We start from the raw sequence: 12,439 nt of genomic DNA, 5'->3' as shown, positions 1-12,439 counted from the left end.
TCCCTCCCTATTTCCCTCCCTTTGTTAGGCATTTGTGACTTGATTATCAGATGTGCCAAGCCCTTATAGCTCTTGCTGACTTAAACAGGGACTGTGAATACTCTGTGCTCCAAGAGCCACTCTGATTAAAGCGCCTGCAGTGTCACGTGTGTTTAGTGTCCCATGCTTCAAAATGGTGGCGGGGACACTTTAACTAAAGCTCGTTTGACATTGGGCACATATATAGGTGCCCTGAAGGTCTCATCTTTAGAGACCTTAACTTGCATGATGGTGAAGGCTCTTCATTACTTCACAAGATTAATCCATTTACTTCTCTACTTTGGTTTCCCCATCTGTAGGATGTAAACAATGAGATGGTAATTTTACAAGGATTAACTACGGTCCAGATATTTTGCAGCAGTTGGGGCTTGAACCGGATTTACACAAAGCAGATAATTTGGCGTTATGCTGATAAAGCACAGTGTTCATGAAAACCATAAAGAGTTAGATTCTGCTCTCCTTTGTAGCACTTCTACTAATAGCTTTGATTATTTCTGATGGACTTTTCTCACTAGTAAGGTATAAACAGCGCAAGGAAAGGTGGGAGAACCAAGCTGTAAAATGCATATCAATGATGATTGTTCAGTCTTCTAATCCCCGTCCCCATGCCTGTGCAGTATTTATATTACTATAAATTCAGATCCTCAGCTGGTAACTTTCACAGAATAAACATAACTTGCTTTAGCAAAAAATGTACAGCCAGACTTTCAGGGGTATTTAGGCATTTCAAGACGCAGAGAGGCACCCATGTATCGTTGAAAATGTAATTCATTCTTATTTAATTTTTTTCCTAAGAACAACAATCTTCCCATGTGAAGCCACCAAACCATTAGCAGCTGTGGGCCATGAAATACTGGGAATAGAGTGCACTGTACTTTGTTATCATGCCCATGAGTATATGAAGGCTCAGCAGTATGGGAAGTAGGAAGTATGTTCTTCAAAGACTTGCAGGATGTCCCCATTGTACTTCTATCTGTGAACTCAACAAATGGTTGATTAGTTTAATCTAACTGAGTGCTAATAAACACATTAATCATTCCGTCTGACACAGCATGTTTCAGATGTTGTCATGTGTTCTCTGATTTGCTCCTGGCAGTTATTTCTCATTAATGACTTTATTGTAAAAACAAAAGGTCACGCTAATATCAAAGGTTGTGGATGGCAAAGCAGGACGTGGTTTTAACTGTAACAGGGAGCAAGGGTCAGTGTTGATAGAATTTTTTTGTATCGTATTTGGTAGAAAGGGACTCAGTCCAAGATGGCAATGTGTGTGAATGCATGTAATGAGGGTGAAGAGTAGGGTGATACAATAATAGCTTCTTGTATCTTGTTTGGACTAGGGCTTGGTTATGAGAGGAACCATAAACCAATCCAATGGGTGTTGCAGCTGTTCAGCACCAAAAGTGCTAAAATATTGACTGCAGAAATGCACTGTATACACTAGAAGCTTTGCTTCCAACTTCCCCATCTCCCAAAAGCTAGAAAATGCATCTTAAAGAAAGTGAATCTTGGGACATTCCCAGCAAGGTAGGATTTTGGCAATTTCTGCCCATGTTTTAGGTAGAGATTGATTAGGAAGAAATAATTTACTTCTGTCTGTACTGATGCAGATGCTTTTGGTTTACTAGGGGGACAGATTTTCAGCAGCAGCATTCCCAGTGTGTAAAATAATGTTATCAGTGATATGGATCTGAATGGCAAACGTCTGTGTAGTTACTGTGAGCTGTATGCACTCCCTCTTGAGAAAATACAACAGGCTACATCAACTGCCTGCGAAAATCAACTGGTCTTTCTTTTCCTCGTTGGAGAACAAACTATAATTTTGCCTATAAAATCTGCCTGAACACAGTTTACGGTTCAAAGAAAATAAATACAAAGTATAGTTGCTAAGGATATAGAAGGAAAATAGTCAGTTAATTACCCTAGTGAAAACAAAACCACCTCATAACAAAGCCATAAACGTAAGAGTCTACACTACTTGAAAGGCAGGGTCTGACACCAGAACTATAGAGTTTCAAAGGCAGTTGATGCCAGTTTAAACCAGACTGCAATAAAGCATAAAAGTTCAGCTAGGGAGAAGATGGAAACCCCAAACAAAATTGTATTTGGGGCTTCCATCTTCTCTGCAGCAGAACTTTATTTTCAATTTTTTGGTTTGGTCAACTGCACCCAAAAGGCAGCAGTTTGGTAGGAGGTTCATTGGATGACTGTCAAATCCGCTAAGTGAGGTAGAGCAGCATTGTCTGATATTCATGGACATGTGGTTGTGAGGAGCTGTGCTGTTCTCCCGACTTAGTGGCTGACTTACTGTGGGAACTGCTGTACGTTAGTATCCCCATCTCTAAAACAAGAGGCACCCTACCCTTCACCCTCATTACGTGCATTCACACACATCACCGTCTTGGACTGTCTCTTTCTACTGGACATAGTACAAAAATATTCTATCAATCCTGACCCTTGATCCTTGAGGCTACTCACCCTTGTAAAGCATTGAGATCCCACAGTTCATTAGTGCAAAGTATAAGTGTTACTGCAGTGCAAATTCTGATACATTAGAATGCTTACAAGCTCTTTGGGATAGGTATCTCCTTTTAAATCTTTTTTTACAGCACATGACTTTAGTCTATGTTTGGGGCTCCTAGGTGTTACCACAATACAAATAACACATTTGAACAGCTGGGTTTTGCTTATCGATTTGTAATGAAGCATCAGTGATCACTGGGAAACCCAAGTGTTTGTCACCTTTGTGGTATTCTAAGGCTGAGGTGACAGAAAGCTGAGGGACAGGAGCTGTGATGCAGAATAGCAGGATACTAAATACTGGCAAGCCATGCAGGAGCAATGAGACTTCATCAGCATTTGTTTAAGGGATTCCTGGAGCAATATCTTCAGAAGATAGATGAATAGATCTGTGTGCAAAAGAATACTAGCAGTTGGGTGCATAAATTGAATACAGAAGACTAGTAAGGGGAAAGCATCAGAGGCTAGGCCAGCCAAAGCCCCCCAGGGGAAAACCAGGAGCAAAGGTCATAAACTCCTAGAAGAAGGTAAGGTGTGTTAACTGTCTGCTGACCCATGGAATCAGGGTAATTGAGTTTTTCACACAGACACCAAGGGCAACTCTTGTTCTCAATTTCCAGTTATAGTCTCTATTGCATGGTGTGCAAAATGAGAATGGATAAATTGGGTGTGATCTTGGCACCATTTACTTAAGTGGCACAGTGCTGCCCCCCCCCTCCCGTTCCATTCTTCACTTACCTTGTTTTGCAAAACTGTGTAATGTGTGAGTTTGCAGCTACCCCCAAAGTTGTCCATGTCAAAAATACAGAGAACCTAACAGGATTCCAAAATACCTTTAACATTTCACTGGATAATGAAAATCTACACTTATTTTAGGATTGGTGAAAGTGTTCCCAGGTTGGAAGAGATATTCACTAAAATTTCAGGGCTTTGGCCAGCTACTGCTAAGCAAGTTAAAAAGAAATGTCCTCTGTCAGCAGGTTATTCTGTAATTTTCCTGTTGTGGTTCTTGGACTTTCTTCTGAAGCTGCCAGTGTTGACCACAGGAAACTGGATAAGATGGAATCCAGTATGACGGCTCGTATTCGTAATTACCATTCAGTATTTCCTGTTAAGCTAATAAACAAAGGCTGGGTTGAGAACTAATGAATGTTGTCTGCCAACTGACATTTTCTCTTTATAGGTTTATTTGCCCATTTATGAGCATGATGTTATAGATCAGCTTAAATGTACACAGAATAGTGTAGGAATGATTTTGTTTTTCCTTGTAACATTCTTATCTCATGATGTATAATTAGAAGATAACCACATTTATAGTTAGAAGCTTCCTTTTTCTTGGTTAGAGATGATTGTATGACTGGTAACCCTATACTATGTTGTTCCAAACAACTTCTTAAGTTGACTTGACTTTCTTCTGTCTTCCCCTGTTTTAACTTAATTTCCTTGTTCCTCCGAGGAAAGGGTATGCTTTAGTTCTTCTGTCAAATTTTACAAAATCTTAATTTATTTCATTTTCTTACAAAGTCAGGGCAGTTATCGCATAAAAGCGACATATGGCCAGATCTTCAGTTAGTGTACATTGGTATAACTCTGAAGTCAGAGTAACCACACCAGTTTCCATCGATTGAGAATCTAGTCCAATATTTTTGCCTATATGTGCACCAGATTTTAATGGAATAATCCCTTTATGAGATTTTCTAACCATTTTGGGGGGATCTAAGATAAACTTCTGGTCCCCATTACACCAACATAAATTTGAGAGTAATTCTCCTAACTTCAGTGGTTTTACTCTGGATTTCACCCAGTGTTACTGAGACAGAATATGACCCCTTGTGTACTTGAAGAAAGTGAAGTAGATCTTAGACTTTGTAAGCCATGGATCATTAGTAGCCTGCAGAGCATTTCCAGGTGGTCTGCAGAGCTGATTCCATCACTGTGGTGAAGAATATATATAATTTTTCAAACACTAATAGTTTCATAGTAGCTAGAGTCGGAAGGGACCTAGGTAGATCATCTAGTCCGACCCCCTGCCTTGGCAGGAAAGAGCACCGGGGTCAGATGACCCCGGCAAGGTGCTCATCTAACTTCCTTTCTAATACTTCCTGCTGCTTTCTACCAAGGCAAGGTTCCTTTTCTGGGACCTCTAGACCTCTATCATGAGTACAACATCACAAAATCAAATACCTTTTCTGCACACTGCATGGCTGCTGCTTGTTTTGGGGGGCTTGGGGAGTAGGTTGAATTTCAGCTCTGGTCTAGTTCAAAGGTAGCATTGTATTTGAAGGAGAAGCAGATCACACAGGACAGAACCAGAATGCAGTGTGTGACCTAGAGATATTGAAACTGTGTGGATTGGAAGTTATACAAGGTCTGTTTTGAATATATGTAAAGCCACTCCCCAGGATTGGAAATAGCTCAGATGTGGGCAGGGGGTATGTAATCAAACAAAGCATATCTGTCACGTACGTTAGGATTCTTTTTTTTAATTACTTATTCATGAATCAACCACCGTAGTTGCTGAAGGGTTCAAGACAGTGAGATGAGCAATGTCTGTCCGCCCATTTTTGTCCAAAGTAAGAGTAAGGATCTTGGACTTCAGAAAAGCAGGCTTCAACTCACTCAGGGGACTGATAGGTAGGATCCACTGGGAGGCCAGCCTTAAGGGGGATAGGAATCCAGGAGAGCTGGTTGGAGAGCTGGAAACCTTACTGAGGGCGCAGGAACGAACCATCCCAATGCTCAGGAAGACTAGCTAGTATGGCAGAAGACCAGCTTGGCTTAGCAGGGAACTCTTCAGTGAGCCAAAATACGAAAAGGAAGATTAGAAATGGAAATGTGGACAGACAACTAGGGAGGAGTAGAAGAGTATTGCTGTGCCAACAGTGTACCCTTATTGAGAAGAAGGCTAATGGCATACTAGGCTGTATTAGTAGGAGCATGGCCAGCAGATTGAGGGAAGTGATTATTCCCCTCTATTTGGCATTGGTGAGGCCACATCTGGAGTAGTATGTCCAGTTTTGGGCCCCCCACTACAGAAAGGATGTAGACAAGTTGGAGAGTGTCCAGCGGAGGGCAATGAAAACAGTTCAGGGGCTGGGGGAACTGGACTGATTTAGTCTGGAGAAGAGAAGACTGAGGGGGATTGAATAGCAGCCTTCAACTCCCTGCAGGGGGGTTGCAAAGAGGATGGAGCTGGGCTGTCCTCAGTGGAGGCAGATGACAGGACAAGGAGCAATGGGCTCAAGTTGCAGCAAGGGAAGTTTAGGTTAAATATTAGGGGAAAACTCTCACAAGGATGGTAGTAAAACACTGAACAGGTTACCCAGAGAAGTGTTGGAGTCTCCATCTGTGGAGGTTTTTAAGGCCCATCTACAAAAAGCCTTGGACAAGGGGTTGGAAAAGATGACCTTCCGAGGTCCCTTCCAAACCTAAGTTTCCATGCTTCTAAGTAGTAATCCAGAATATGGGCATGTGTGAGAAACCAGTGGTATCAAATCTGACAGTCTCATATTGTGTCTGATGGAGAAATCCAGTTTGAACTGAAATAGGTCCTAAATAGAAATGTTGCTGGTGTGCTTTTACTCTGAATGTTCTGCCCAAGGAACTCTGTGCATGTCTTCCCATATAGTTGTATTATGAATTGGTTTGATCTGTTTGAGGATGGGCTTTTCAAAAGTGCTACAACTACTTAAAGCATGCATCCCGTGGATTTTTCAATTAAACCTGTTCTCCTAAGTCTCGGTAAGTGCTTTTGAAAATTCCACCTTTAAGGATTGTCCACACAGATAAAATAGCTCTTCTGTTATACACATCTAATCTACTTAAGACAGGGACTAAACTTAAACTGCAGAAAGACAGTTAATGCAGGGTAAGTGTGTCCTCAATGAGAATTAGTACCAAATGGTTATTGCACTTTAAATTCACAGCCCAATTTATTCCACAGTAATTTCCCACATAGACAATTTACTTAGTCTTTTGATTTCCTGTTGTGTTTGAATTCAATATCATCCATGTGTGTGTTAACCAGTTTTCATTATTCTATAAGGAGATTCGTCCTGAAGTGCCTCCAAGGCTTTGGCTGCACAAACTTGCTTAAAATTTAAATTGAAGCTGGAAGAATCCAAGACCCCTTATTTGCGCCTAATTAAATCTTGTGTAAATTCACATCCTTATTTAAGCAGCTGTAGCTGTTTGTAGCAACTACCCTTAAGAACAGACTCCTAAAAAAAAGCCCCATTAAAAACAGTGATGGATTTGAGATGTTTCCAGTTTGGACTGGAGGAACAGAGTGAATATAAATACATCTAGTGAGATTATAAAACCCTTGGCTCACTGTACCTTGGTTAGTGAAATCATCAGACCTTTCACCTTATGACACAGACTTAAACTCATGCAATCTTGTTACAACCTGCTTTACCTCTGGAGTCCATATAGGAAACTCGAGGCAGGGTTGTTTCTTTCTTAAATTTTAAGAAACAGGCTGCATCACAGGGCAGTTTGGTCTGGCATCAGATTTTAGTGTTATGTCTTTGATTTCAGAGGGAGACAAAAAGAAAAACCTCGGTAGCACTGAACCACTGGGGGGAAACTACCACCACTGTCACTGACAACAGTAATGATAAATCAAATTTACATCGGGCCTCCTCTAGAAAGGCCTCGGAGCACTTTACAAATGGCATAAACAGGGATCTGTTAACCTACCACTGAAGTACAACTGCCTCTGTAGTAGACCATGGCAGCTCCATGCAACCTTTTGACAGTGGAAGAGTTAGGTAATTTAATTAGTGCTGCTGATATGAAAGTCAACCTAGTTTATTAACTTCAGGAGAGTAATTTGTGCAGCATCCCTTTGCGTTAAAGTGAGGACTAGTGATTTGGACAAGGGCACGTAAGAAATCAGGGGGAGTGTTGGGGACTGAATCCAGATCTGATTCTCAGTCTTGTACTTCAAAAGCAAAGTGACCCTTCTGCTTGCCTGCTGGTGAAATTACAGGAGGAATAGTAGAGACACATAATCCATTCACCTGAACAGAATCCAGGCCAGACTTCAAGACTAGCACCAGTGTTGAGGACATTAGTGTTAGACCTCATCTGAAAGACAGCCCCTCCAGTAGTTCAGTGTCCTTAACCCTATAATGATCAACTCCAGTTCTTGGGTTCTCCTTCAAGGTCTATCAACCAAGTACTAATACGATCTGTCTCTCCTTACGATGACATAGTGGTTAGATCACAAAGCTAGGCAGCAGGACTTCCGGATTTCAGTCATAACCCTGCCACGTGCTGATTTTAATCTTGACTCAGGTCACTTCATGTCACTTTCTTGGCATTGTCCACTGCAAAATGGCCATAATCAAATTCACGGTAACATTCAACTCATTTGCTTCTACTTCAGGGGTTGTTTTACATTAGCTGTTGCACATATAGCACCTCTTGAGATGAAAGGCTATATCATACTGATGTGCCCACAGCTCAGGGCAGTATAGCAGCAGGCTTTGCCCTTATACATTGCAAATTGCAGATCCATGCAGTTTCCCTCCTAACTAATGGCTATTGCAGATGCTCTACTCATCCCTGTGTGTGCAAATTTTTTTTAATAGAGTGTACATCAAGTTGTTTGTCCCAGTAGCATCATGCAGCCATGAACTGTTACTGGATGAGCTTTCAGCAAGGCAGTGACAAGCAGGTTATACATTTGACTGCAGAAGCATGAGGTGACTATTTATTCTCCAGGAACAGAGATCAGCGGCAGTCTCCACTTTGTGGTCTGGCTACATTTACCTTAAGCTCTGTGGATCACAGTCAGATAAAGGTTTGTGTGGATGCCAGTCCACAGTAATGCCATACATTGCAGTGGATTTACTCTGATGCAATTGAGATCAGAACCTAAGCCTGAGCATTTTTCTAGAGAGCCCAGTATGAATCTGGATCAACTTGATGAATGATTTGCTTTGGAAAAAAGATGCGAATGGCAGGACTTCTTCTGGGAGAACTGAATTGTTTGTTGAGGCTGAACAATTCTGGGATGCTGCAAGTGATAAAACAAGAAGGCAAACTCTCTGTAGCTTGAGCCTGATCAACAAGATGATTATCTGGTATAGCCATTTGTGGATGACCAAAGCAAATGTGTTTTCCATTGCCATAACACTGGGATATGTTGTTGGTATCTAAGGATACATGGAGGCTGTGGTGTCTAAGAGGGTTTTGTAATAATGTGATTATTATTCAACCCTGAGACCAGGGCAAGACCTTTCAGTTCATTCCCCTCTCCTTGAAGTTGAGCTTATGAGTTGGCTACCCCAATGCAGCCACTGCCCATCAGCCCATCGGAAGAGCTGACAGTCACAGTTACTGGTCCAAGGGGCCCAGATTAAACGGGAGGCAAGGTTCTAGTTCAGCCAGGTTCTTGCTTAGATATGAAAGACCTTATCTCCAGTAGGCTGGCTTCTCATTTGAATCCTGTCTCCTCTTATCTGATAAGGTAACTTGCTGTCTACATTTTGATCGTGCTTCTCTGCTATAACACTAGGAAGCTGACCCCTGTATTAATGACTCTTTAACTTATCAAGAAAATGCATTTTTTCCCAGAGTTGTCTGTCTTTCAACATCACCTTTCTTTCATCTCACTGCAGTTGACCGCAGTGGAAATCTGGGACCTTGGTGTTCATTAACCAGTGGGGGATCTCCAGCAGCAAAAGGCAGCATTGTAAGGGCAGCCCCCCATCTAACTTCCAGCAGAGGCTGTAGTTATTGCCTTGATTTGCTACTTGAAGGAGCTATCTGGAATGTATCGCGGTCTTTCCCTCCCCCTCCTTTTCATTCTGCAAAGCTTTAGCTCTGCTAAAAGCAGCTGTTGAAATAAAAGCAATTTACAGCCATGTTTAGAAAGAGAAGGAAGCGGAATTACGAAGGTTGAGCCTCTCTGTTTTTTCAAGTCTGATTCCAGCCCTGCCAAACATCACCTTTATACCCCCTTCCACTGAACCACAACATCTGCTCAAACATGAATTCATTCATAACTTCAGTTTAGCACCAAACAGTTCTAGTCCAAAGGGTAATGGAGTGTTTGATCCTGCACTTTTAACATCAGAACCATTCAGTGGGAGCAGGGTCATGTTCATATTATACTCTTAAGAAATAAATAGGAATGCACTGACAACTTGCAAATGGTGTTGGAATCACCACCCTGGGGCTGAAGTCTGATTTATCAGGGAACACATCCAGCCCAACTTGGAAATAACACTGATACCTGGATCTGGAGGGATCATTGATAGGGATGATGAGGATTGTTTGCTGAGGCAGCCAATATGAGTATCAGATGATTTTGTGGGCACATGTCTACTGCGAACTGTATTTGGACCACCTTATTCATTTTGTGTAGACTTTCTTTAATAGCTGTTGACAGTCTAAACTTGGCTGGATTTAAATCTGAATCATAGAAGAACTCACCTCTGACCCACCAGAACCATACCTAAGCGATCCACCACCATATTTCATACTGAAGGTCCAGTTCTGCTCAGTGGGACATTATTGAATGCTCTGCACAACAACTAAAAATGTTTTGCATATTCTGCAGACAGCAAAAATGTGTATAATGTGTACATGGACCATCTATAGGCATTCAATTGTTTGATTTTATTTTTTTTTCCCCCCCTTTTCTTTATACAAGCTGCAATCCTTTAGGAAGGGCTTTCCAGGTAAGTAACCTACCATGATTAATTCAAACCAATGGTTTGATTTTTATACTTTTAAATCTAAGTGTTGTTAACGTCTGCACTCGCATGATAGTGTTTACTGTTCCCCAGCATGAGATTCAGTGCCAGGAATCAGGATATTGCAAAAAGATTACAGAGCTGTGTTGTTGTTTGTCAGGCTTTTGCATCAGCTGTTCTGATCAGCTTTTCTTCCCACCCAGAACTGCAGGAGCATCAAGGAGAAAGAAAGAAAGAAAGAAGAAATTGAAACGCTACTTGCTGATTGGCTTGGCAACTGTTGGAGGTGGAACCGTGATCGGTAAGGGTGCCTGGGAATTCTGGGACCAACTGAGCGCTGCACAGAGCAGAGTGGGAATTCTGCATCGATGCATTCAGCTACAGCAGCCCTGCTCACATTTGAGCCCTAGTACTAATTCTACCATATTCATTACTTGGTCAGGTGGGATTTTCTTCCCCTGTCAATTTTATACTGTTGTAACGCCGTTGACTTCCATGGAGTTACTTTTGATGTACACTGGAGTCTCAACATAAAGATGCTGTAGAATAAATGTACTTTTTTAGATGATTTTTCCAATTCAAACTTCAGCTCTATCATTGAGAGTTGGCCTATTGAAATTGGTTTGTAAATCAGGTGTATTAAAAACATAGGGCCGGATCATCAGATCGACTAAACTGTAAACAACAGCTAAGGCTCTGGGCCATGAAAAAAATATTTCTCCTACTATATCCTGGTGTCAGAAGAGAAGCAGAAAAAAATCTCCCCACTTTCCCAGTCCAGGGTGAGGTAAAGCTAGCTCATCATCGTAAATGGAGATGCCTTGATTTTACTTCTGCTAGCATAAGTATAATGGTAGAGATTTTTCCATTCACTTCATTGGAGATGCTCTTCATTATAAATTGGTGTAAACTAGAGAAAAATCCAGGTGGAAATTCAGGGAATGGGAATGGTCTTTTTCCAAGTTGTGATGCATCAGTGTTGAATCACCTATCAGGGTGGATGATCACTGCACTACACAGTTCAGATTTTGTAGTGGGATATAGTGGATAGCTGCTCTGCAGTAGAAGTCTAACCTCTCTCCTGGCAACCCTTTGTGCAGCATAAAGACATATAAAGGGTTTTCTCCACAATGATCATGCACTGCAATTCATTCCTCTTGCACCTTTAGGTTTGACAGGGGGTCTTGCTGCCCCTCTGGTGGCTGCTGGAGCTGCAACTATCATTGGAAGTGCTGGGGCAGCAGCTCTAGGTTCAGCAGCTGGAATTGCTGTAATGGCATCTCTCTTTGGAGCAGCAGGAGCTGGCCTTACAGGTAAGACCAGTAGTTTCTTTGATTTCTAAACCACCAAGCCATAGGAGAATATATGCAAAGCCAGGCACTCTAGGCCTAACTTGAGAGTGTTAAGTCTGCCAAGGCTATTGTGGACTACTCACTTTACTGCTAAAGCAGTGGCACTTAATCTAGGATTTCTCTTGCTGCCTGTGATCTCACAGCCATGCAGTGGCTCTGTTCCCAAGACTGAGATGTTGTGCAGCATCGTCATGACAGTGTAGCACTTGCCCTGAGGGAAAAGACACTCTAAATCAGGTACTGTAGGCATCCATCAGCACATAGACAAGGTACATTTGTCTTTGGGCTTGTAGATAACCAAGGTAAGTAGAAATGTTCTGCTTGCGTATAAGAGTCATAAGGAATCGATCACTTATCTTCTAGCAGCTGCAAGAATTACAGATGCAAAATCCGAATAGAGAAATGACACCCCTAAAATCACTGATTGGTTTCAACAAGTTTGAGAAGTTTTAGTAATGGAAAGGTCCTGTCAAGTCAGTGTGCTACAGGGGAGAAGGAAAAAAGATATGTACTTAGAAATCTTGTGGAAGTTCTTGGCATTTGCTAAAAGTGAATCTTCTTCTGCCTCCAAACCAGAAAGTTTGAGATTTTTTTTTAATATTGCAGGGAAGTGTAAGCTCGATGAGCTAACACTTAAGAACAGATTTGGAATAAGTTTAAAATTTAAAAGCAGAGATGAATAGAAGATAGTGAGATTTGTATAATTCAGAGTTCTGAGGAAAAAAGAGGGGTGAATTATTACATATAAATGAAGAAACACGAGTGTAACATCAACTGAAACAAACTGAACTGTCAGCGATCGAAAGGAAGAGAAGAAAA

The 12,439-nt window shown here is 41.5% G+C and overlaps 1 protein-coding gene across 2 annotated transcripts in view; it reads left to right on the top strand.

Annotated features, from left to right (window-relative positions):
- Positions 1 to 12,439, top strand: part of TMCO4 (transmembrane and coiled-coil domains 4) — a 67,493-nt gene that overhangs the window by 16,583 nt on the left and 38,471 nt on the right. For both annotated transcript variants that reach the window (XM_090024308.1, XM_090024309.1), the window contains exons 6-7: positions 10,472 to 10,569; positions 11,438 to 11,581. In XM_090024308.1, the coding sequence (XP_089880434.1) occupies positions 10,472 to 10,569; positions 11,438 to 11,581 (242 nt within the window). The remainder of the gene's footprint in view (positions 1 to 10,471; positions 10,570 to 11,437; positions 11,582 to 12,439) is intronic.

The sequence above is a fragment of the Crocodylus siamensis genome, chromosome 12, assembly GCF_052110815.1.
Source record: "Crocodylus siamensis isolate JL-2025a chromosome 12, ASM5211081v1, whole genome shotgun sequence".
Classification (NCBI taxonomy): Eukaryota; Metazoa; Chordata; order Crocodylia; family Crocodylidae; genus Crocodylus; species Crocodylus siamensis.
Note: the sequence above shows the minus strand (reverse complement) of the source record. Positions and strands in the feature narration are given on the sequence as shown.